The 27,609-nt window shown below is 37.1% G+C and overlaps 1 protein-coding gene and 1 long non-coding RNA gene across 2 annotated transcripts in view; one reads left to right on the top strand and one right to left on the bottom strand.

Annotated features, from left to right (window-relative positions):
- LOC106504743 overlaps positions 1-27,609 on the top strand; it is a 293,971-nt gene that overhangs the window by 37,664 nt on the left and 228,698 nt on the right. The window lies entirely within an intron of this gene.
- ENPEP (glutamyl aminopeptidase) overlaps positions 1-27,609 on the bottom strand; it is a 92,511-nt gene that overhangs the window by 9,330 nt on the left and 55,572 nt on the right. The window contains 8 exon segments of the mRNA NM_214017.1: positions 3,729-3,869; positions 6,375-6,545; positions 6,634-6,738; positions 6,844-6,917; positions 7,941-8,091; positions 13,523-13,578; positions 13,706-13,842; positions 23,432-23,511. Coding sequence (NP_999182.1) covers positions 3,729-3,869; positions 6,375-6,545; positions 6,634-6,738; positions 6,844-6,917; positions 7,941-8,091; positions 13,523-13,578; positions 13,706-13,842; positions 23,432-23,511 — 915 coding nt within the window.

A 27,609-nucleotide genomic window follows, 5' to 3' on the forward strand; every position in this document is an offset into this window, starting at 1 on the left:
TTGGGATTTTAAAAAAGGAAATCACACTAAGTTCCTGTAATGATGTTCTACAGATTCAAAAAAGTCTGTTATTACAGATAAGAAAATAATTTTTCCAGTGACTTCCTATAATTTCTAAAATATTCCTTTTCTGTTTTATGCTTTGTGACTGAAATTTAAAGAATATATTTAGAAACCAGCAATGAATAGATTGAATAAAAATTACCTGTATAAATACTAGAGATATAAAAACAAAACTACCTGTATAAATACTAGAAATATAAAAACAAAACATGTTCATCCCAAGAAACCAGTATTATATAAAGTGTACCATTTAAGAGGAAATATGCTGTGTATTTATCATATTAATTACTTTTAACACTAAAATAAGGAAGTTCCTTTTGTAGCTCAGCAGGTTAAGAACCTGGTTGGTATCCATGAGGATACGGGTTTGATCCCTGGCCTTGCTCCGTGGGCTAGGGATCTGGCATTGCTGCAAGCTGTGGCATAGGTTGCAGATGCAGCTCAGATCTGGTGTTGCTGTGCCTGTGGCACAGCAGCTGCGGCTCTGATTCAACCCCTAGTTTAAAAAAAAAAAAAATCTAACATAAGGATTTAATTATATCTTAAATATTTTGAAAAATAATTATATAAAAATCATCCTCTTGGATTTAATGTTTACATGGGTACTATTATGTTATCCAGAAGAAATAATTTTGATGCACACAAAACTTTTAATTAAATGCTTATTACATTATTTTGTTTATGAGTAGTATTTAAATGATTCCAGTAGTGTCCTATTGACTTAATTTTCATTCATAGTAATAAGTTAAACTCAGACTTTGTCACAGACTATTATATTGGCTTATTGATTTCATCCAGCTTCACAGTTTCATGTAAGAGTTTGGTGGAATAAATGGAAGCAAATAATAATTTCACAAGTATCTTTGGTACTTTATGGTTAAGTCTCAAACTAGAAAGGACATTAGTAGTGTAGCCATCAGCTGTCATAAAAATCATGTAACAAAAGCTTTATTTATAAAACAGCTTATTTATTTTAGGATGACAAGAAATTGTTCAGATACAGAGGCAGTAAAGCACTCATTCTAAAGTCTGGAAAATGTTTTTTAAGAGTTTGGAAATATTTGGATAAAGCTTGGCTCATTTGTGTTTAATTTGTATTATCCAGTTTTAATGGGGAAATTATATTTATTCATACTAATCCTAATTATTGTTTTTTTTTGTGTCTGACGTGGTTATTGTATAATTTTATGTTTGAGGATATATATATTTTTTTGTCTTTTTTTTTTTTTTGCTATTTCTAGGGCCGCTCCCTCGGCATATGGAGGTTCCCAGGCTAGGGGTTGAATTGGAGCTGTAGTCACCAGCCTACGCCAGAGCCACAGCAACGTGGGATCCGAGCCGCGTCTACAACCTACACGACAGCTCACGGCAACGCTGGATCGTTAACCCACTGAGCAAGGGCAGGGACCGAACCCGCAACCTCATGGTTCCCAGTCGGATTCGTTAACCACTGTGCCACGACGGGAACTCCTGAGGATATTTTAAATGATGCCTCATGAGAATTAGATCATTAGAATATGAAGAAATAATAAAAACCTTGGGAGAGTGTTTTGGAACTAGTACTGAAAATAGTTTATCAATGTATTTTTCAACATTGAATTTCAAAAAATTCAACATTAGGTCTAATAGATTTATTAGCTGTTTATGGCTTTTATGACAGTGTAACACCTGTTTTGTTTTGTTTTGTTTTTTGGCTGTACCCATGGCATATGGCACTTCCCAGGCCAGGGGTTGAATCTTAGCTTCATCTATGACCTCAGCTGCAGCTATGTCAATGTCAGCCGTAATCCACTGTTTCAGGCCAGGGATCAAACCCGCACGTCAGCAGTGACCAAGCTGCTGCTTAACTCACTGTGCCACAGCAGGAACTCCTCCTATTTCATTATTTTTGAAGAGTATAACAATGAACTAATTTTTGAGAATGAAATATCCATTATTTGAAATGTCACACCAGAGCTATTCAACTAGGCTTTGAGAAATACTGTTTAATAAATAAGTAAACGCTAATTTTATTATGTAAAATAGAACATTATTTACTTATATTTTCACAATAATTTAATAGTAAGCATTATTCCTCCTCTATATGGGTTTCCTGCAGTATATGCCAAAAATAGTATGAAGACAAAATACATGGTATGTGTCATTAGGCATATATCTTTCAAAATGGAAGGTACTACTTTACATAATATGAACTATTGCCTTCAGATAAGAGCATGTTCTCATCAGATTTATTAATTCTAAACCAAACATTCCATTGAAACAAAAATTATACACAGATGAGAAAAAGCATCATATACACCCCTCCCCCCCCACACAAACAAGCATACCAATCAATCTTATTAGAAATGGGTGAGCAGTTACACTCAATCTTTGCAAGAACAGAAAAAGTAAAATTGTATCACAAGTAAGCAAAAGCAATGTAGGGTGTCTTGTTTGAGAGCTAGAGATAAAATTTGGATCTCGGAAGATAGAGAAATGTGAATTAACATAATGGCTCACTGGTTGATTGTGGGGTAGAAAAGAGTATAGAAATAAAAGGTATCTTTGCAGTTAGTATTTCTGATAAGGTGGTCATTATACACTAGGCAATGCTGATGGGAAGACAGGAGAGATTAGGAGGGAATGACAGAGGTCATTTCTTGGTGTAGGATTACAGATGGTATAAGTCTTTGCTCAATGCCTACATATTTGTTTGGGATATATAATCTATATTCTATTTTATACTCTGTTAAAGAAGTATCTTTTGAATGGAAATAAGCATTAAAGTTAGAGGATCATGGACAAGAGTAGTAGTAGTTTTTTTCATATGGGGCTAAAAAATAAGAAATTAGGAAAGCATCTCTCATCTCTTGTCTTTGCCACTTATTTTAAAACTGCTGTTGCCTGGGAAAATAACAGTTTGCTTTTAAGAACTTTTCAAAATACCTAAAGTTTAATTATCTGGTTAAGAGAGTTAAAAGTTATTATCCATATGAACTCAGTAAACTGTAGGGCTCTAATGTGAACCCAGGTCCAGGAATTCTCATTTAGTCTTCATTAAAGATTAATTGAGAACTAAATATGTGCCTGGCTTTATGCTAGGTGCTAGTACAAGAGGCAGAATTAAATTAACTTGTTTTTGGTTTTTTTTTTTTTTTGCTATTTCTTGGGCCGCTCCTGCGGCATATGTAGGTTCCCAGGCTAGGGGTCTAATCGGAGCTGTAGCCGCCAGCCTACACTAGAGCCACAGCAACACGGGATCCGAGCCGCATTTGCAACCTACACCACAGCTCACTGCAACGCCGGATCGTTAACCCACTGAGCAAGGGCAGGGACCGAACCCGCAACCTCATGGTTCCTAGTCAGATTTGTTAACCACTGCGCCACGACGGGAACTCCAAGATTAACTTGTTTTAACCAAACTAAAAATAATGCTATTTAGGCATCTTTCTAGATTTCAGAATTCTATAGATCAGCTGGAAATGCTACTCTCCAGGAAAGGAATTATGCCTAAAATTAGCTAGTATGTTGCTTGCCTAGAAGGAAAATACTGTGATGCTAAAATTCTGAAAATATGCCATTTCAGATATTGTATAGATGTCAGAGAATGTACAGAAAAGAGGAAAAGAAAACTTGTAGATAGTGTCAGATAAAGAGAACAACAAACCATTATCTGATCATCCCACCTGTTGACCAGATATTCCCAGTTGAGCTGTATCCAGTTCCAGGCCATAGTCTTCCCATAGCTGTTGTAGGAGATATATCGAATGACTGTAAACACATCCTGGCTTTTAATAACGTTTGGGTCCTTGAGCAAATCCAAATACCTAAGAGAAGCCAGACAGAAAAACAATACAAAATGAACTTTTAATGTTCACCCTTAGCTAAATTCCAATAAAACATAGCTTTCATTCTTCCTGAGTAATTCCAGTTCTGAGCTGATCCAGTTCTTGAGTCATCAACTGACAGAGTTAATTAAATAAGACAAATGATAAAACACAATTTAGTATTTTCTAAAATGTTTAACTGTTTATAAAGAACAACCTAGGATCTTGAGGACCAATGAAATGTAAACAATAAGAACATTAAAAATTAAATTATTTTGGAAGTACTAAAAACAATTCAGAAAAACTGCAGTTTAAACTATTAAAATTCGTTGTATTTATTAAATAGAAAAATTTCTATTTACCTATTACCCCATTAAACTGAAAAAAAAAAGGGACCAGTAAATTGAATTACTTATACTCATTTATTTTTATTTTTATTTTTATTTTTATTTTTATTTTTTGTCTTTTTGCCATTTCTTGGGCCACTCCCGTGGCATATGGAGGTTCCCAGGCTAGGGGTCCAATTGGAGCTGTAGCCGCCGGCCTACGCCAGAGCCACAGCAACGCGGGATCTGAGCCGCGTCTGCAACCTACACCACAGCTCACGCAACGCCAGATCCTTAACCCACTGAGCAAGGCCAGGGATCGAACCCGCAACCTCATGGTTCCTAGTCAGATTGTTAACCACTGCGCCACAACGGGAACTCCTATACTCTTATTTTAAATGGGATTACAGTTAAATCTTATTTGCTCTTCCTTATATTATACAAAACAACTTTCTAATATAACCTACGTTGTTAGATTGGTTGGCTAAATTATAGTATAATGCAAATAAGTCCAAGATAAATTGAGTGATTAAATCAATATATTTTTGTTAAATATATGCCGTGGCTGTACCTAGAGAGAATATCTTAACGTACTCTAGACCCCTAAACTTCAGAAACTGCACTGGAGTGGTAGGCTCCTGAATTTTTACTATATATGTGTATATATGTATGTATATGTGTGTGTGTGTGTGTGTGTGTGTGTGTGTGTGTATAGTTTTTTTTGCTTTTTAGGGCCAGACTTGTGGCATATGGAAGTTCTCAGGCTAGGGGTGGAATTGGAGTTACAGCTGCTGGCCACAGCCATACCCACAGCCACAGCCATAGCAACGGCCATAGCAACAGCCGCAGCCACATGGGATCTGAGCCTCGTCTGCGACCTACACCACAGCGCATGGCAACATCAAATCCTCAACCCACTGAGTGAGGCCATCCTTATGGATACTAGTCGGGCTCATTACTGCTGGCTGAGCCACCATGGGAACTTCTAGCACTTGCTAATTTTCTCATCATATTCAGTTAGCACAGTTATCAAAGCAGTGAATCAATATGATGTTTTGTGGAATGTTAAGATGATTAAGTTCTTGATAGACTATCTTAGGGTAGGGAGAAGGAAAACTGACATATAGCTCTGAGCTGAGATGGTGAAAGTGTATTTATTATTGGCCCTGCTAAGTAAAAGCAAATTGCTTCTGGTAGTCCTTATAAATTAATTATTGTTTTATAATTTCTTATGTATATTCTGCCTCTCCCATGAACCTATAAGTTTATCAAGGATAGATGTCATTCTTATTTATTTTTATTCCCACAGTCTGTATAACTGTACATAGAAAGGACATCATAACTTGGTTAAACAAATAAAATAAATAACTCAGAAACCATACCTAAGCAAAAAGTGAATAAGGTGGAAGCTAGTTGATTTAGGCCATAGGTATGGAGTGGAAGAAGATTCATAGATAGGCTTCAAGCAGTCTTTGTACCTTCTGAGTGGAATGTAAATACCGTGTGTGCAGTGTGTGTGTGTGTGGTGTGTGTGTGTAAGAATGTTGTGACAGACACTCCTTCTCTGTATTAGAGCCCAGTTTTGTTCTGGACTTGGATCAAGATATCCTTGATCCTGGGTAAGGTAGACTGCTTCCCCAGCCTCAGAGTATCATGACTGGCTCAAATCAAAGGAATTCAAGTTCATCCTAGTCAGAAAATGCTTCAGTGGGATAACCCAGAATGATCAAGGTTGATCAGTTCTTGATTATGAGGGGAAGTAGAGATAACTGACCTCTTAAGAGCGTAAAAGAGAGAGACTTATGAGGAGGAACTCTTGCTCCTCTCCTTCTTCCATTGAACATATTTGTGTGAAAATAAAATGTTCAGAGCTCTGGAAGTCATAAGACATCCATCATGTTGAGGATGGCAGAAAAGAAAGGGAAAGAGTGTCGGTCCTGGGTGAAAAAATGTTGAACCACTCTATACAACTGGAAACTATCTACCTCCAGACTTTTTTAAATATAAAATTACATGTCTGTATTGTGTAAGCCACTCTTAACATGGATATTTTGTTTCTTACCAGGAAAATAACTTTAATGGATTTTCTTAGAGACATATCCTTTAATTAGCATCTTAAGAGACTGTGACATAAAACTATCAAGTACCATTCATATATTTTTTTAATGCTCCATTTTACCTTGACAAAAGAGCAACATTCTTCACTGATGCTAATCCGTACAGTAGCTTTTCTTTTTCTTGAGCTAAGGAAGTTTCCTGGTATTGCTTAAGAGTGTAGTTCCATGAAGTCTCATTGCCAGAGTTCTGCATTCCATACCGATATACCAGAAGCCTGAGATTTACAGGAAGACTAGGAGAAGAAATGGTGTTTCAGAAATTTTAATTCCTCATTTCTGAGTTGAAAGCCTTCTAGAAATGAAAACATGGTGAACAGTCACCTTACAGTCCCCGTTAGCCACTGCTCAAATAAATGGGAAGCGTTGTTCAAGGCATTGCTGTCTCCCATCTTGCATGCGAACCCTAATACAGAGGCGCGGAGTAACCTAAGAAAACAAAGATACACAGATCTGGGGCCTTGAGCACTTTTCAACATGTCTTAACACACAAATATTAAATGAATATTAATTGTATAAAAGGTAAAAAATAACTTTGTGAGGTGGTCTCCATTATCATTCCATCCCAGAGAATCTGCAATGGGCTTCACTTGATCTCTGAAGTATTTCTGAAATAAAAGCACCATGCACAATGAGTAACCATTTACTATTTAGTGGCAGTCCCCCATTTATTATAGTCTACAGTTCCCTGTTGTAATCTTTTTCACTACTGGTTCAGAGAACTTTGGGATTTTCCTTAGAAAAGTTGTAATTTTACTTCAGTTCTGAAGATGACATCATGGATCATTCTCTGTTTTATAGAACTTTGGGTTAGCCCCTTTTAATCTCCACTTCTTAGTTAATATTTGTAATAAATAGAGTAACACCTGACATACTTACTGCACTAAGGAAAATTGCTCAAGTATTGATGAAATAATAATAGCTAATATTAGTGTATTGCCTTAGGATTTACAAAGACTATTTATAGTGTATGATTCTCACTATCCCATTACCATAGGCAGCCAAGTGCTGCCATTACTATTGTATGAAGTAAATAAAGACTCCCAAGTAAGAAATCATTTGTCCAAGTTCTTCCATAAAGAAAGTGGAAGAGCTGGAGACTGGAATCCAGAATTTGTTTAAAATTATAAGTGCCAAAGTGCCACAAAGAAATCACAAAGCCAATAAAAGTATTTAGAATTACTATCTCATAATAAAATCTCATTGTGAAAATAACACAGTAAGAATAAGGAAAAATGATGTCATATTTTGATAAGAATAAATTCACTTTAACATAGATGAATCCATTAAACATAAGATCTAGTTTGTATCCATGGTTTCAAATGTTTATTTTGAAATAAATAAATAATAAATAATAAAAATAATAAAATAAATAAAATATTAATTGTTATATTCTTTCTAATGCTAAAATACACCTATAAGTGGTATACTGAACCAAAATAATGATACATTTCACACTGAAAAAAAGTAGCATCTCTTTGGTTTGATTAGTCAACTAATTGTAATTTCCTTTGATTTCACTTGGCAGGCAAGCTATGCTTTCGTGTCTCCCATGGGTCCTTCTCTCAGAAATCTACCTATTCTGTTGATGGCTAAACATCTACTTTCATAAGATATAGCATTAACATTACTTCAATCATAGGGTATAGCTCTTTATCATCTTCAAACATGCTAATAATATAGGTTACGGCTGAAATGACTCTCTGCCATGGTAAATATTCGTCTTCCATTTTGAGATACTTGGTCAAGTTCAGAGCCTCCTTATAATTTAGAAGTTGAGCTCTAAGAAAGAAAAAAAAGCCCACAGTTAATTAAAAACCATAGACTAGTTTCCTTTGATTGCAAGTACTAATATGGAGATCATAGACTTCAATGTTAATGAAAATCCTTCCATTAAATAATTAAGAGAATGCATTACTGTTGAGGCCCAATCAAAGAGATATGTTCATAATGATGTATTAGTGCTTTCGTATGTTCAGTATAAAGAAGAAGACAGAATATTAAGGTATGCATTTGAAAAATTGCTTTGGTAAAATTTTAGATAAAACAAAAGCCACTTAGCTATATGGTTAATAATGACAAATAGAAACTTAAATTTTAGGTTTACAAGCTGATTATAATATGCAAATGCACCATTATAAATGTATCTTATTGAATTATTTTTACATTTGTTATGAATAGTAATATGAGTACTCATGCATGCTTAAATCATTCCCATAAACTTATATTTCCCATGAAAACATCTCCTTTTTCCTACATTTCCCAACAAAATTGATAAATAAAAATAGATTCTGTTCCTCAAAAAAATGTGAAGTTGCTATTGCTATTTAAAAATTTAAAGAATCCAGTTTCTTCCTTCTTAGAAAATATTCTAGAACCTTTTTGAAATACTGTTCTCAGAAATCTGTAATGCCTCAAATTTTAGCCTAGGTTTGTTTTTTTGTTTTTGTCTGTGTCTGTCTATTCTAGGGCTGCACCCGTGGCATATGGAGGTTCCCAGGCTAGGGGTCTAATCAGAGCTGTAGCTGCCGGCCTACACCACAGCCACAACAACGCCGCTTCAGACTCTGCTTTGAGGAACGTCAACCTAAGATAGCGTTTTTACTCTGCTTTGAGTCTCAAACTATTTGTAAATCCACGGACACATGGCAGCTCTGAAAGCCAGACTTGGTTGAGAATTTTCCTTATTCAAGAGTCTTTCATTTATAGTAAGAGTCCAGCCTGAGGGACTTCAGTCCTAGAGCTGTCCTATAATTTATAGTGTAGAGAGGATAGAGGCTATAACTTAAAGAAAGGTCCCATAAAACTCTATGAAGAAGATGAAGAAAAGAAGAGGTCCTATGATGGAATTCTTGCTCTCCTATCTTAGGTTGGGGAATCTTGTAACAAAAGATCTGTTTTTGCTTCCTTGGGTGTGACCTGGAAAGACTGCATGGTCCTTCTCAGAGAAGTTTGAGTGAAGCATAGTGCCCTATCAAACGTGGCTTTTGAATGGGACATTAGAAACTGTTGAGAGATGTGGTTAGATGGATGGAACTGACCCCATGGTCTCTCGTTCTTCAGCAAAGCTTCAGATGGTGCGGAGAGTTTTGAAAACTCATGTGTCTGGTCTCTTGACGTTAACGTACTAATTAAATTTGGATTTCTGACTGGAATAGTATCCTTGCGATCAACTAGGACTCCTAGTTTCCTTTTGGAGTCTTTCCCCATTCCCCGATTCTCCCTTCTTTTAAAAGGCAGCCCTCAAGGGGCTAGGAAAAGTTGTTTATCCAGTTCTGTGTTGTGCTCTGGTCAGCTGTGTAAATACCTATAAAATGCTAAGTCTGGTATACCTAGAGGTCTTTCATCTTGGTGTGGCTAATGTTCACTTACTGGTTTTTATTTGCTAACCTGACCGTCACCTTGGATATCATTGGAGCCCCTGCACCTTGAAGCCTGACTGCAAATCTGTTTGGATCATTAGCGCAGGTGGCCTTTGAAGCCATCCTCTCTGCCATTCTTCCCTCACTCAGGGACTCCTGCTCCCACCCGTGGGCTTCCTAGCCAGTTCTCTCTGCTTTCCCTTATGCTGTTCCTCACTCCTCTCCTGGCTTTGGCACACAAAGGGCTGCAGAGCACAATATAAATTATTTAAAATGGAAAATAGGAGTTCCCCTGGTGGCTCAGTGGAAGTGAATCTGACTAGGAACCATGAGGTTGTGGGTTCGATTCCTGGGATTGCTCAGTGGGTTAAGAATCGGTGTTGCCGTGAGCTGCGGTGTAGGTCACAGACACAACTTGAATCCCGTGTTGCTGTGGCTCTGGAGTAGGCCAGTGGCTATAGCTCGATTCAGCCCCTAACCTGGGAACCTCCATATGCCGTGGGTGCGGCCCTAAAAAGACAAAACAAAACAAAACAAAAAAATAAAAGGGAAAATAAATCTACTGTAACCCCGAATGGACAAAAAAAGGGATTTTTCTGTCTCAGTTTTGACAAGGTCCCCAAACCAGGACCTTGGCACATCCTCCAGAGTAAGATGCAGGCCCACCCAGTCAGGACTCACATGGGCAGGAACAAGGTTTTGTGACCCTCGGGTGATAACCCACCACAAGCCTGTGGAAGAGATGGAGAGGCTAAGGGGGAGAGAGAAACATTTTGGAAGAGAGCTTTTGGAGGACTCTCTCAGTGTTCTGTGAATGCTTTCCTCCCTCAGGGGCTGGGGGAGGTGTAGGATGATTTTTCCCACACATCAAGCCTAGAAAGGGGGCTTTAATGGGACTACTTGAAGAGTTTTATCTGAGTATCTTGGAGCTTGGGGTCACAGTGGCCTGGTGTCTGATGTCCCAAGAAACCTAAAGGATGGGAGACTGTGGTTGGCTACTGCTCTGACCTCCAAGGGAAGAGGTAGGACTGTGTGAGGTGGGCCATCCTTCCTGACTTGGTCAGGAGAAAGGATATGTGACTACTTCCTATGGACCAGATGCAGTTCAGACATTTTCACTTCCTCACCTCAAGGGAACTGTAGGAGAAAGACCCTTGGCCAGGGAATGAGTGTGGATGGCACAGAGTCCATGGAAGCAGCACACAAGGAAAAGAATCAGTGTTAAACATCTACAAGGTTCAGAGAGCACCAAAAGGCATGTCAAGCTTTCCATTCATCTTTTGTCCTGCCTCGTTGCCTTAGCTCTCTGGGGAGTCCCAGGCAGCATGGTGAGACGTAGAAGTTCCATGCAGCAAAATGGAGAGGAAACCAAGCACCTTGTTCCCATTGCAGATGCCTGGCCTGAAACTAGCCTGGGCTGGGGCCTGGAAGAAACTTTAAACGAAGTTGAAAATGTTAAGGGTTTTACCAGCAGGGCATATAATTGAACTGAGCCTGTGTGGGGGACTCAGAATGGCTGGGTGTGTTTCTACGCCTTATCTTCAATGAATGTGCTCAGGTGGATATTCCATCCAGGGCAGTAAGAGTACTAGCTCCTCAAATTTGGGGGCAGTGGAATCAAGAATATATTTATTTTTAGATCTGCCCTTTTAGTCTTGCTGATGAAATATGATAGGTAACATTTCTTTTTGAATAGCAGAGTAGAGCTGTGTAAATTCTAATCCTACCACAGACACTTATCTATCTAACTATACACTTCTGCTTTTCTCTCAATTTCAGAGTGATCTGGATGTGACTCTAACCAACACAGGTTGGGTCTGTTTCTCTCCAAGCCCTTTTCCCCTCATGTTTTGTAGAAAGAAACTGGGTGATAATTCAATAGCTCAGGCACTATTTCAGGTGATAGCTCAGGTATTTTCGGGATTAGTTGCTGTGTGATTCTTTTTTTTTTTTTTTTTTTTTGGTTTTCAAATTTGTTTTACTTTCTTCCTTCTGAAGCTCTTCAAATTTTATGGGACTATGACCAAGGGGCTAAACAAATGTGAGAAAGTCGTAAGTGGTGTGAATTATCTGCTTTGTACACAGTTTCTCAGAGAAAGCTATTCAAGAGGCTTTCACTTCTTAAAGCAAAAGAACTGTCTGGATTGTGTTGCGATGGAAATTAAATTATAAAGATGTTACACTTCTGTGTAATTTCTAACAGCCAATATTCTAAGCTGTGGAAAAGGTCATGATGCACGCAAAGGAGAGTTTTCCTAAAAAACACTAATAGTCTTAGTGTATTTAAAAATGTTGATCATCTTTTACCACTTAATTTCCCCAGTCTACATAGTGCCAGGTACAGAGTAGGTGCTCAATAAATATTTATTAGATGAGTGATTGACATCCTGTAATATAATGAAAATAATTAATCTGTTACATATCCAGGGGATTAACTTGGTGATTCACTAAAGAGAATAAGATTGTTACCTACAAAGGGAATCTAGATTGTAAATTCGGAAGAGCTTTTGTAAATGCTTCTTTGCTGCTACTAATCAGTGTGGATGCCTTTTGATCAAGTAATACAGTCTATTGAGCATTTCCTGAAGGGCCAGGCAATGTTTTGGATACTTGATATGCATTCTTGCATTTATTCCTCACAAGAGTCTTATAAGGTCATCTCCATTTTACTAATACAGAAATTGAAGCACAGAGAGGTTAAGACACTTTCTTGAGGTTATGCAGAACCAGGATTTTAGTCTGGTTTGAGAGTCTGTTTTTTAACCCTTTAAATTCCCCTCCTTGAAAATGTCACAAAGGTTTTCTGACTTCTTTTATACCATCTAGGGAGTCTCTGTAAAATAGGGCTCCCATGCCTTTAGTGCTGTTTTACTACCCTTCCACCCATGTATTCAGATTATATTTAATGAGCAACTACTAGGGGCTAGGCACAGTTAGGAGTTGGGGATAAAATCAATAGGAACATGATCTGGGTGCCTACTCTCACAAAACTTAGAGTCTGATGGATGAGATGAATAATTAATAAGCGATGACAATATAATATTATGGGAAACACAGGAGCCCTTAAAAGGAACACTGAACCCAGAAAAAGGGGCCATGAGACCTCTGAGGAAGTAGTATATCATCTGTGTCTAAAATGGGGCCACTACAAAGCCAGCAAAGCAGGTTGGCTCTGTCCCTATCTCCTACCAAAGTATCAGAAATTCAACAAATACCTGTTGAATTACTAGTGTTAGATTACCTGAAATAAAACTCAAAGGTTCTGTGATTACTACTCTTACATTACCCTAGTCTGTGTTAATTATTTTTTTCAAGGTGTAGGTTATTATTTTTTTTTTCTAAGTCTAAGTTACCTTCAGGCTATGAGGAAAAAAAACTCACATTTCCTAAACGGTATCTTAATCCTAGAGTGCCATGTCTCATTCTTCTTACCCCAGTGACCTGACCAAGATTTGACAACTCTACCCATAAAATCTTACAATTGACTTGGACTCAGAGAAGTGAGTTAATGAAATATATTATTTGTCTTTTTATTAAATCAAATTGTGAAGATACTCTTTTGAGCATTTACAAGTGTCACTCCTCATTAGCTCAAGGACTCTGATTAGACAAACCCTACTTAAAGTTGACAGGATAGGTGAGTTTTGTGTATATTAAGAGGTTGATATCAGTATTAGCTATGAGGCTCATATTAGTTTTAAAATAGAAAGCTAAAGAAAAGAATAATGTCTTAAATAGTGGCTTTTGATATTTTAAACTCTAAATATTTAAACTTTGTTGTAATTCATTAAAAAAAGATTTATGACAAATCCACACTGTTTTAAATAATCTAATCTCATTCCAAAACCCACCTTGCCAAGGCAAAAGCATCATCAATAAGACTTGCACGATCAGCAGTTGAAAAGTCCTGGAAGGAGGAAGAAAAAGAGGTAAGAAACATGAATCTTAAAGCGAAAGGTGTGGAAAAATTAATATCATTAAGATGCTGTTCTTAGAACAAAAATAAAACAATTCACAACCACTGCTACTCTTACCTTGTGGTTGAGGGAAAGATTGGTAGCTATCCATTCCCAAGTTGATACTTCATAATTTACACGATAAAACCCAATATGATCTGGGTTTATTTTGAGAAAAGCGTTTCCACTAGGATTAGAAGAGTTCAAAGTGATTCCTGTGGTCATAAATAAACACTAATGAGAAACATGTTTGCTCATACTGTAAACACAGAGAAATTAAACCCAGAGGGTAAAAAGAAAAGAAAAGAACTGTTAGCTCAAGGAGTCAAGTTTGATTTGGATCCAAAGCCCCAAAGCCTAATTCTTACTTAGTTGCCTAATTTTAACATATCACAGTAGTGCGTGAGCTGAAAAAGAAATAAGTAATGTAAATAAGTGTCCTCTAATTTGTGACTTAGACTTCTTCCTGGCAGAAGCTTGTCATATGGGTGAAATAATTCTGTGCTTGTCAATCCTTTAATAAATAAAGGAACAATGCTTAAAGACAGAAGCCCATGCCTTCTGGGGTTAATCCACATATTATTAATCATAATGGATTAATTACACAAAGAATATTCCCTAGGGCAGCCTGGGGAGAGGGTAAAAATGCAAAATTTAATGAAGACTTTGTTTATTAAAATCAACATTCAAATCGATGAAAATGGTGATTGCTAAGCAGAACAGTAATTTGAGAGTAATGCTTTTAAAATGTCAAGAAGGCTTGCAAATGGACTAAAATCCAAATACAACATTCTTGATCTTATAGTCCGTTTCATACTTATTCTCCCGATTTTATTTATCTTTGAAAGTTTCCTACTTCCTTATTTCACTTGATTACATCAATGCCTTTTCATCAATGGATTTACCAAATCAACTTTCTTTCTAAAGTAGCATCCAGTATTTACATGGGGTTCTAGTATATAGATTTTGGAAGCTTGGTGTTGAAGGAACAAAGATATATATATATATACACACACATATATGTGTGTGTATATATATATATTGGTCTTTTTGTCTTTTCTAGGGCTGCACCCATGGCATATGGAGGTTCTCAGGCTAGGGGTCTCATCAGAGCTGTAGCTGCTGACCTTCGCCACAGCCACAGCAACTCAGGATCTGAGCCGCATCTGCGACCTACCCCACAGCTCACAGCAACACCGGATCCTCAACCCACTGAGTGAGGCCAGGGTTTGAACCTGCAACCTCATGGTTCCTAGTCGAATTCGTTAACCACTGAGCCACGAGGGGAACTCCCAAAAGGTATATGTTTTAAAACTACTCACTTAAACTGATAGCTGGGGTCTGATATGACCAGGGTTTATTAACAGCACTCCCATACTTTTACTTTTTAACTCATAATTCTTTGTTTGCATGGACAATATGTAATTTAAATAATAATGTGAGAATACTTAATATATTTAAATAATTTCAAATAGCTTAATGGAGTGACAGTGTGGGATGTGGTGTTATAAAATAGGAGATGAGGCTGGAAATAAAGTGGGGCTTCAGTGTGAAGGATCATGCTATGATAAGAAATTCATCTTCTGAGAGATGGTAAGAATAGAGAAGAGTTTTAAGCAGGGAAATAATATGCTCAAGCCCCTTTCTAGAAGATAATTTTGAAGGTGGTATGGGGATACAGTTGAAGGAGATTCTAGAGTCTACTATAATAGTCTAGGGTAAGAAAGAATGAGAGCTTATGTGGAGATGATGAAAATAGGTGATATATTCAAGAGACACATCACCAGTAAAATCAACACCATCCTTTTTCTGCTTGATGTGGACTGTTAGAGGAGGGGAAAATTAGCTTTCATGATTGGATGAATAATGGTATTGCCATTACAGAGCAGAGGAAGATGAGTCAGTCTGGGAGGAAAGGTGATTTAAATTTTGGAAGTGTTCACAAGGTTTGAAAGATATCCAGGACGCAGTAGTTTTTCATCCTATATGAGTAAACTCTTCAACAAGACAATAAGTTTCTTTAGGAATGTTCAGAGTAGAGTCTTGACAAATTGTAAACCTTCACCTCACTCCTGTAGCATTTATCTTTCCTTGTCATTCTCCCATGGACAAGTTGTTGAAAGGAAGCTAATCTTTTGGCAGCCATATACTTTGAATGTTTGTATCAGGAGGAGAGCCTCTCACTAAGCACAGAGCCATATGTTATAGGAGAAAGAGCATAGACTTTCGAGTCTGACAGATCTAGGGTAAAATCCTTGCTCTATGACTTACTAGCTGTGTGATCTTGGCCAAATCGCTTGACCTCGCTGTGTCCCACTTCACCATGAAGGAAATAACGATAAAAATCTCTCACAGGGCTGTCGTGAAGATTAAATAAGATAACATAGGTAAAGTGTTGGTCACATAGTTATGTGTCCAACAGATGGTAGCTGTCCCCATTATTATGAAAGGGGATATGCAGCCAGTTCTATAAATAGGAAAGCAAATATAAATAACATCGAGAAGTTCCTGGCAATCCATCTAAATACTGCAGTATTTTAGTGTGCTTTATATATGCCTAGTTAAGCCTGTCTAGAGTTACTGTGATTTTTCTCACTTTATAGATGAGGAAGCTGAGATCCAGGAAGTCAGTAGTTACCGGACTTTCCAAGTTCATGCTACTCTCAGAACAGTTGTCAACAACAAAATACTGTTGGGTTGTTTAGTTACATAATGAAGCAAGTAGGACTAAAATACTGATGCCTATTCCAGATGGTGCACAGAAGTAAGGGTGTATATTTCCTTCTGTTTCTCCATTTACTACTAAGTTTTTTCTGATTATAGCAATATTATGTGTTCCTTTTTTTTCATTCCAAATAATGTATTTGGAAATTACAAAAAGTATAATGAAGAATATAAAAATAACCCATCACCAGTTTGACATTACATTTTTATCTCGTGTGTGTTTCTTCCATATATATGCATATACGAACCCACACTACACATAATGGAACCTTACTATTTTTATGATTAGAAATCCCTTTCATTTGAAATTATATTGTAAATAATTCACAATTTCATTATATATATATATATTATATATATGAAGATACAGATTTAATGGCCACATAGTACTCTCTCATTCAATTTATTAATTGTTTTGTGCTGTTGCTTACTAGTTTTATGCATAACAGTGGTGAATGAATTCTTCCTGGATAAAGCTCTTTCTAGAAAATTTTTTCCTTCTATTATTTGTCTGATAATTTTTTGAAATTTCATCCAGAAGCTAATTTCGACTCAGTTTCAGTAACAAAGCACACATACAGTTCTTTAACATACTATTTTATATAAATAATTGTAACAAACTTCAGTCAAGTAGACAGCTTGTAATAGCCTAAAATTGCTAGAGAAGGAAACATTTTTCCTTTGTCATGTAAATAGTGTGCTGCATTGATCCTTTAAAGCAACTTATTTTTCTGTAAAATGATAGTTTATATCTGTCTTCTTAAATTTGTGTATCACTTAACAGTAAAACAACTGAAAGATACAAGAGTAGTTTTTGTTTTTGTTTTTTGTTGTTTTTTTAACTAATGACACACAGTTTATATTTGGAGACCTAAAAATTTCAAGTAGGGTGCAATATCAGAATTTGGGGTCAAGGAAGAAAAGTTCAATATCTGAAACTAAGACTAATATGATCCATTGTAAAACAGATTGATTATCACTTTGTGGCAATGTTGTCAACAAATTACTTATTCAAGGAAGTATTAATGACTGTGTTAGTAATAATTATAGAGTCTCATCTAAATCCCAGCAAGTGACCTAGAGAATCTCCCTGAAAAGAAAGCTACAGGATTAATATGTAATATAATCTGGAAAAAATGCAACACTATTGTCACGATGAAGGGTTATCATTGGCAATGGTTTTGGTGACTGAGAAGAAATATTTGCCAAGGAGAGCGGATAGTGCAGCTCTGTCAGTATGTCCCCAGTGTGCCTGGGGAGGCAGGTGCTCACCTGAGCTGGTACATGTGTTCCAGATCATTTGGCAGAGCTGCTCTTATAAGGAACAATGTGTGTGGAGAGACCTATTGGCTATTTATCACATTTCCTCCTGGTAACACAGCTAGACTCTATTAGGCTCCCTTAGAGTTAGGTGGCAACATACGATTGACAACTGAACATAAAATGTGAACATAAATAAGAGATGCATTTCTCGGCCTAGCCCTCAATTTCTTTCTGTGCCTTCTGATTATATGCAAAAGATTCAGCAGAAGAGTCCAGGATCAAGTTGGGAGAGGGGAAGAGGTGGAGCTACAAGAAGTGGTTGCATCAAGCCGATACTGATAGCCTCTAAATGCAATATTAAGACTCCCCTGGTTAATGCAGTATGCAAAGCCATCACAGCTTGATGACATCTCTAAAATAATTGATCTACCTTAACTCTCTCTTTACCCTTATTAAGTAAACGTTCTTCCTGGAAGTGATATCTAATTAGCTGAAGTAAATATTCTATTCACCCTGGCCAGTATTTTTATGTAAATTAACAAATTAGCATTCTTATATGTATGGTTTATGTGAATAAGTCTTCGAAGACTTGATTGACCAGGGATGAATTAATCAAACTGAGCTTCTGAATCTGCAAAACTAAGTCCATAATGATTCAGTCAAAATTAAAGCATTCTATGAGGTTCAGCTTGGAGAATGAAGAAAGTCTCTCCTATTAAATTAAAAAATATATGCCCATCGTTATTTTGATATGACTATTTAAGTATAACTACCATCAAATTTTAGGAGCTCCTGCTGTGGTGCAACAGGATCAGCAGAGTCTTTGATGTGCTGGGACTCAGGTTTGATCCCCAGCCCAGAACAGTGGGTTAAGGACCCAGCATTGCTGCAGCTGCGGCTTAGTTTGAGGCAGTAGCTGGGATCTGATCCCTAGCCTGGGCGCTCCATGTGCTGTGGGGCAGCCAAAAATAAAAAATTTAGTAATATCTTATTTTATATGACAGAATTTGTTTAACCATCCAGAATGCAGCCTCAAATCTGAAAGAGTTATGAAAACAGTCATCACAAAGTCTATTCCATCTCCCATGCCCTAAACCTTCTTTTAGACCTTATATGCTTATGAAACCCTGTTTTAAAATATTATGTTTTAGGAGTTCTCATGGCGGCTCAGTGGTAATGAACCTGACTAGTATGCATGAGGGTGCGAGTTCAATCCCTGGCCTCGCTTAGTGGGTTAAGGATCTGGTGTTGCTGTGGCTGTGGCGTAGGCCGGCAGCTGCAGCTCAGATTCATCCCCTAGCCTGGAACGTCCATATGCCTCGGGTGCAGCCCTAAAAAGACTAAAAAAAAAAAAAAAAAAAAAAAAAGTTTTAGCAAGATTGATTATCTGATATCATATGATAATCTAGAAGTCTTCTAAGTGCTATAAAGTAGCAGGTTAAAAGTAAAAGTAATTTACTACAAAATGTAGATGCACTGACAATAGCCAAAATAGTAGCTGATACTAAAGATTAAGGCCTCACCTTACATACACAACCTCTAAAAGCACAGCAATCTGCAAGCAAACAAGCCTTCATTAAGCAAGGACTTTCTGAACTCTCAGTAAGTCTTAGGATGGCACAGCTCCTTGTTGGGAATAAGATGAGCAGGGGGCAAGGAGTATGATGTGTAATCTGTGTCTTCAAGAAGCTTATAATTTACTTTAAAAAGAAAAGATAGAGCATATGAATCTTAAATAATGATAATAATGCTTAAAATCTAAGAAATAATACTAGGAATAAGGATTGATGAAACCAATATCACAAAATATACTATCAACAGTGTAAGGAGAGGTTATTCAGGGTAGGTTAGAATAACCAGAGAAGCATCTGAGATGAAGGTCTTCTTGTTTTTGTTACAAAGTACATGATCAGTTGTTTTCACGTACAACACAAATGTAATAAAAGACCTCTAAGGAAGTCCCACTATTGCCTGGGAAATTTCTAACTGATGAATCATTAAAGAAACTGAGAGGAGGGAGGTAGGGCTGGTAACCTGAGCTGATGGCCCATTCAGTACACTCAGGACATATTCATCATCTGTGCTTTGAGCTGGAAGCTGAAGATGTCCCCAAACAGGAAACAGGAACTTATTGCATAGCCTAAAAATGGAGTAGGCACTTTGAAGTAGGAAGAGATGTCTAGTGTGCTTCTGGCTAAGTGACTAGTCATGATTTTGAAGCTGCAGATAAAGATAGGTTTGTCATCAAAGCTCTGTGGACATTAAAGCTGCTTAGTTAATAATTAATTCAATAACCAATTACTAGATACTTGCTGGAGATATGGAACAAGCACACAACAACAAAAAAATCAGCTCCATTTCTCAAGAAATAGTCTACAGGGAGGGAAGAGACAGATAAAGTCAATAATTAGAGAAGAAAATGTATTAAATGTCATGACAGAGGGATGGAAGTTGTCATGAGAGCTCTCTGCTCTCTCACTCTCACAGTAGCTTATTCTGCCCATAGCACAATTTCCATCTACATTCAGTCAATCCTGTCACCCACCTAATCTTTAGCCCCCCTAACTCTCAGCCTAGATTTCCTTTTCTTTAGTAACTTCCCTGAACCCCTAAATATGGGCCAGTGCTTCTCCAGTGAGCACCTTTGGCTATTACCACACCAGGCACTTTGACACTTACTATATTTGCCTACTGACTCGTCTGCACCTAGACCTAAGTGCCTCAAAGCGAGGATCATGGTTGTTTTTCCCTGAACATTATCTCCATACCTACCCCCATGTCTGGCCCATAAATTAGTCCTTAGTAAATACTTGTTTAAAAGAATTAATAAAGGAGTAAATATCTTATTCAAATGTTCTAAGTACATAATACATATTAGAAAAATGTTTATTGTTAATTCCTGAAATCTGTTTTACGAAGCACTTGAATAAGCTTTAGTTATCTGGAAAATTCACTTTTATGGAAACCTCATTTCATGAAAATGCTGAGTAGATTATATTAGTGTAGATAGATTATTCATGATTTTAAACCTGTAAACAGCAAATCAAGCAGCTTCCCGGACATTCCTCCCACCCTCAATTAACTAGTAGCGACCAATGGGCAAAACAGGTAGTAATATTTAAACCAAATCCAATGAAAACCTCCCAAGGGAATCCTATCCTCATGATATCTTTTATTAGTGCTATTGCACATTTAAGTGCTATTGCACTTTTTAAAGTGTCTTTTTTTCCCTTTCTTTTCCATTTTCCTTTGGCAAATGTGCTTGAGTAAGAAAATGGTCAGAAGACAGATCACAAAAGGTAGAGCTTAGCACTCAAACACAAAATTATCCTATTTAAAAACACTGACAAAATGGCATTGATCTGGGAATGTGAGAAGAATTCAGAATTGCTGACCACATCAATTAAAGTCAGCATAAATGACCAAGAAAAAGTTTTGTTGTAAAGGCAACAGAAAGGTGTCTTTACAATAGCAAAGCTGGTAGAGTTTATAGTAAAAATTAAAAATTATAAAATAATTTGATAAAAGTAAAAAACCTAAAGCAGAAAAAACCCTATTCGAGCCACATAAAAACTTACATATATGTTTATAGCAATATTATTCCTAACAGTTAAAAGGTAGAAACAATCCATTGCCCATCAACTGATGAATAGATAAACAAAAGGAGTATACCAATATAATGTGCATATAATTTGTCAATAAAAAGGAATGTCGTGGCTTGGATCTGGCGTTGCTGTGGCTGTGATGTAGGCCAGTAGCAACAGCTCTGATTAGACCCCTAGCCTGGGAACCTCCATATGCCGAGGGTGCAGCCATAAAAGGACAAAAGATGAAAAAAAAAAAAAAAAAAGGAATGAAGTACTGTTACATGCTATGACATGGATGAACTTGAAAGCATCATGCTTAGTGAAAGAAGCCAGTCTCAAAGTGCTGTGTAAATTGTTCCATTTATAAGAAATGTCTCAAATAGCCAAATCTATGCAGACAGAAAGTAGACTAGTGGTTGTTTTGGTTTAGGGGTATAGGAGGATAGAGGAGTTGATAGCTAAAGAGTATGGAGTTTCTTTTTGAGGTGATTGAAATGCTCTAAAATTGACTGTGAATATAATAAAAATATAATAAAAAACATTGGATTGAACACTTTAAATGGGGGAATTGCATACTATGTGAATTATATCTCAATAAAGCTGTTTTTAAAGAAGTCTATTGGAAATAGGGTAAAAATTTACATGCCAGAGGAACTGAATTACTATTTTAGAATATTTTGCAGGAGCAAATTGGCACATGTAAATAGAGGATAGGTGATTTACTTTTATCACTGAGAAGCCGCGGGTGAAAGTCCATGCCAAATGCTATTCTGAAACAAAGTCCTTAGGGGATGGGATGAAGAAGAGTCTCTTTTTTCTTAGATAAAAAATGATTTTGAAACACAAAACAAGCACAATAGCAAAAGTATAAAAGGGAGTTCCGTTGTGGCTCAGCAGAAATGAACCTGACTGGTACCCATGAGGACACAGGTTCCATCCCTGGCCTCGATCACTGGGTTAAGGATCTAGTGTTGCCCTGAGCTGTGGTGTAGTTCACAGACACGGCTCAGATCTGGCATGACTGTGGCTGCAATGTAGGCCAGCAGCTGCAGCTCCATTCGACCATTAGCCTGGGAACCTCCATATGCCACAGACGTGGCCCTAAAAAGACCAAAAAAAAAAAAAAAAAAGCTGTGAAAGGCAAAATTCTTTTGAGATGGCTGCTAAAACCTACCTTATTTATTGTTTTTTTGGCTATCTGTAGTAGAGAACATGTGATAAGTTCTCCTTGTTTTTATATAACAATTTTTTCAAGAAAGGGAAAGACAGGAGTTCCCGTCATGGCGCAGTGGTAAACGAATCCGACTAGGAATCACAAGGTTGTGGGTTCGATCCCTGGCCTCGCTCAGTGGGTTAAGGATCCAGCATTGCCATGAGCTGTGGTGTAGGTTGCAGACGCGGCTCGGATCCCGCATTGCTGTGGCTCTGGTGTAGGCCGGTGGCTTCAGCTCCGATTAGCCCTCTAGCCTGGGAAACTCCATATGCTGCGAATGCGGCCCTAGGAAAGCCAAAAAAAAAAAAAAAAGAAAAAAAAAGAAAGGGAAAGACAAATCAATGGAGATAGAATACAGAAATGTATTTCTAGTTGATTTATGTGAACAGACCAGTCACAGTTGAATTTTAACATAGGCAAGTGCCAAGTCATTCACTTGGGGAGATGGTTGGATGGATTGATATAGAGAGTGCCTTGAGTTACTGGTGACAACTTATAGCTCAGAAAAGATACTTTGGGATCATTAAAGAGTCTAACGTGCTAATCTGAATAAAAATGATAAGTCTAATTTACTGAAAGAATTTTTAAAATCAGACTTGCCATATAACAATTTAAGAAATTCAGTGGCTTACTTATCTGATTTTTTTAAAAAAGAAAGGAAGAAAGAAAGAAAAGGGAGGAAAGGAGAAAGGAGAGGAAAGGAAGAAAATTTATATGTTGATCTTCCAATGAATGGTTCAGTATATGACCCTTCTCCTTTGGCTATGGGTATTTATTATTGTGTCAGTCATGGTAAGTCATTAAAAAGAATTTAAGGTAGAAAAGTTCTCATTATTATGGATAAGGATTTGGGCTCACCCATTAATTATTTAAGAGGTTTCTTTTAGCTGAAACTTATATAAGTTCAAGCTTTCTTGTTGTTTATTGACACTTACATTCATTTAATGTAGTGCTCATTCAAAGTAGCAATTCAATCCATTAATTCGAAGAAGAAAGAAATCAATTGACAATATTTACCTCCTGTTTCTGACCTGTTGTAGATTGTAATCGTTGATTCATTATCGTTAGTCCATCTAACTGGAATATTCCATGTGTAGCTAAAGTTTTTTAAAAAGGAAAATTTTAATTTTATTACTAAAAATAAAAACATTTCCAAAATAAAAGAAATTAAAAAAGCAATAGACAAGCATGTTTTCCTCATAAGTGATTGTCTAGTTTAGTATACCATTAAACAGCTAATACAATGTTGTTTTGTGATAAAGATAGGCTATGCAACTGCTTTCAATTTCTATAAATCTAAAATTTGGAATTTTGTATCAAAAATTAGCTAAGGATGAAGAAGATTGTTTAAATTAAAATGCCTTCAGGCTTTGGAATAAAGATATTGCACAAATGTAATACATGATATAAAATTGAGCATCACACACATATTTGCATACACTCTAATATGCTATAATTTCTGTTCAGCAAACACAAAGCTTTTTTAGAATTCAGAAGACAATCATAAAGGCTGTGAAGGAAATAACACATTTCTCATATCATATATTAGCAGTCAGAAAATACAGGAGGTCTAGAGCGGGGATGAGTCTGTGTTTGGGTTTGGGTTTCAACTCAAAGTTAGCCTTGTTTTTTTTTTTTTTTTTTTTTTTTTCATCTGTGGTCATTCAAGTCCCTAATAAGAATGGGGGAATGATATATCTCCCTTTCAAGATATAATAAAATTTATGTAACTCAGCAAGAATGTATATTTGCCATCTACATGAAAGAAGTAATCCTTTGTTTTATAACTATTGAAATGTTTTATAGATTGAGGTTTTTCTAGCTCTCGAAGGATTTTTTCAGTGGAATGTTTTTGGCTATAAGTTTCTTAGAACCAATACATAAGTTGTTTCTTGGGTCCTATAGGAGACATTGTCAGTGCCCCTCCCTTATCCCCTTGAATCTCTTTGTCATTTTTGGGCACCCTAGATTCCAATGTATTTTCCCTGCCAACAGCCAGCACCTGGGTCTCTCTGTCAGAAGACTGCCCTCTGGCGCCTAAGCAGGGCAAACCAGAAGTTCCTGGAAATGTGCATCCTTGGATGCAGCCCTTAGCCAATGATGAATGGGCATGAGGGTATTCTTTGTCTCATCTGGCAGGACCACTCTAAAGCACTGTCTCCAGAATTTCCCTGCAGGGTAATTCCCCTGGACTGGACCTCCTCGATGTTGCACCTTTGGTGCTCAGTATCCCATTTCCCACTCCCCTGTTAGCCTTTCCCAGAAACATTTCCTAATGAGTCACTTCCACTTGAATGATCACCTCAGGGTCTGATTTTAGTGAAGCCAATCTAAGAATGATCACTTGTAGCTTCTCAAGAGACAGACAAAGGAGGATTTTTTAAAAAGTCACATCCTACCTACAGATTTTACTCTTGCACTGCTCTGCTGGTTTGGTGTTGCCATGTAGACTAACATTTCATTCCCCCTGACCTTTTCCCAGTGCCAGCCCGGCTGAAACAACAGAGTGTGCAGTGTCTGGATACCCTACATGCACAGTCAGGATCTCACATTTCCACTGTCAGCCCTAAGACATGGTCTCTGAGACTAGGCTGTGCCTAAGAGTGAGCATAAGATATACTCTACAAATGTAAAAATATTACTCTGAGGTCTGTAAAAGCATCATAACACAAAAAGGGATAGAGGATTAAGGCAATGTAATTTTATAATTTTGGAACCATTTACAGAATCTAATCTAATCTGAGTAAAATAATAGATTTGAGAGTATGAAATATTAAGAAATGGAAATAACAAAAATGAAATAATAGTTTTCTATATTTTGTCTAAAATTCATGAGTATCAGCTTTTATTTTTTAAAGGTATAATTCACTTTTTTTTTCTTTTTTTAGGGCCACACCCACAACATATGGAAGTTCCCAGGCTAGGGGTCAAATCGGAGCTGTAGCCACTGGCCTATACCACAGCCACAGCAACACCAGGTCCAAGTCACATCTGAAACCTTCACCACAGCTTGCAGCAATGTCAATCCTTAACCCACCGAGCAAGGCCAGTGATCGAACCCACATCCTCATGTATACTAGTCAGGTTTATAACTGCTGAGCCACATCGGGAACTCCTGTAATTCACCTTTTAAATGTCGAGCAATGTAACAGCTTCTGGCAATATAAATATGGCCAATCTAATTTTCACTAAGGAAGCTGACTTTGATTGCGCTAACACAGTACACCTCCTACCATTCTCCCACCTGTTTAAATTGAGTGGCCTGCCGAAGACATATAAGCTTGTCTCATAGAGAATTCTCCCTGATGGAGATGTGAAATGGCCCATTTCTAAGAGATGGTTGAGGCCATAGTGTTAAAACTAACTTACACACGTGTGGGCCTTTTATTTATTCATTTTAATTAATTAATTAATTATTTATTTATTTTTGCCTTTTTCTAGGGTTGCTCCTGCAGCATGTGGAGGTTCCCAGGCTAGGGGTCTAATTGGAGCTGTAGCTGCCAGCCTACGCCACAGCCACAGCAACGCAGCTTCCAGGCTGCCTCTGCGACTTACACCACGGCTCACGGCATCGCCAGTTCCTTAACCCACTAAATAAGGCCAGGATCGAACCCACAACTTCATCATTCCTAGTCGGATTCGTTTACCACTGTGCCACGATGGAACTCCTGTGTGGACCTTTTAGATTATAAAAATTTTCTATAAAAATTAGAGTTCCATAGCCTTGGAAGATTTAAGCAGTGAGAAAAGGGAAAAGGCCATTCAGTTTAGACTATAGCTTAACATTGTCTACCAGGTAGGAGTATACAATAGCTTGGAGAAAAGAAAAAGCTGATTTCTTTCTGGGGGCATTAAGGCATATATTATAATTTCACTTTTTAATCAAGTTAAAAATAAGGATAACTTTTGGTATTTTGTCCTTTTCTCTCTTCCTTGTTCAGGAGCCGCTATAGATTCCCAACAGTAAAAACTCAAGTTTTCTAGGTTTATTTTCCTATGCATATATCATTTATAACTTTTTTTTACAAAAATGGAACAAGTAGATTGATTTTATTGTAAACGATGACTAAAAATTATGTATCTATGAAAAACATAATGCATCTATGAATCTAAAAATTTTAAAAAGTATCTGAAGGTTAATACTAGAAAAATTAGAGAAAAATGCAAATGTTAGTATAGTTCCATGGTCTAAATCTTGATGAATGCAGTTTAAAGAGTTATTATAATTTAAACATGATTTTGATCTGATGATATGTTTATTTTTCCTAGTAATACATTTTTTGTTTGTGTGGAGAGGAATCCATAACCAAAGAATAGTTTTTTAAAATCCAATCCTGCTGGTTTAAAAACAGCGTTGGCTCTCTGGCTGACAAATCACTGGATATGAATAACAGAAGGGAACAATTAGTGTAAAGCTTTCCCAATGGGAGTTTGTTTTGCAAGAAAGAAATATATATATATTTTAAATTTTAATGTGCAGTGACCATTAAACAGCAGTTTTAAATATGGCCAATCCGACTTGCTAGAATATAAAACAGTAACTGTAAAGATAAGTTTATAGTTAACAGAGCGATCACAGAAATTATGTTGATTTTTGTAATTATCACCTGATAACAAATCAGATCTGGAGTTCCTGTCATGGCTCAATGGCAATGAACCTAACTAGTATCCATGAGGATGTGGGTTCAATTGCTGGCCTCGCTCAGTGAGTTAGGGATCTGGTGTTGCCTGTGGTGTAGGTTGCAGATAAAGCTCGGATCTGGCATTGCTGTGGCTGCAGCTGTGGCGTAGGCTGGCAGCTGCAGCTCTGATTCGACCCATAGCCTGAAAACTTCTGTATGTCGCAGGTGTGGCCCTAAAAAGCAAAAAAACAAAACAAAACCAAAAACCAAGTCAGATCTGTGTTTCAAATCATTCATATATAATGAAGAGGAAAGAGTGAAAAGAAGTTTTCCCCATCATTATCTTTCCTCTCCAAAATAAAGAAAGGATAAAGAAGGATATACAGACATTCCCTGTCTGATCTCATTTGGTCTAAGAACTCAAATTTTCCTTTGATTTAGTGAGAGCTATTCATTTTCAGAACTTGCATTCCAGCAAGATATCCAGTTTTTCTGAATTTCATTTACTGTGGGAGAGCTGAGTGTCTGAGGTTTCCAGGAGGAGAAGCTGGTAACAGGTCTCAACAAAGTGAG

Source organism: Sus scrofa, chromosome 8, assembly GCF_000003025.6.
Source record: "Sus scrofa isolate TJ Tabasco breed Duroc chromosome 8, Sscrofa11.1, whole genome shotgun sequence".
Classification (NCBI taxonomy): domain Eukaryota; kingdom Metazoa; phylum Chordata; class Mammalia; order Artiodactyla; family Suidae; genus Sus; species Sus scrofa.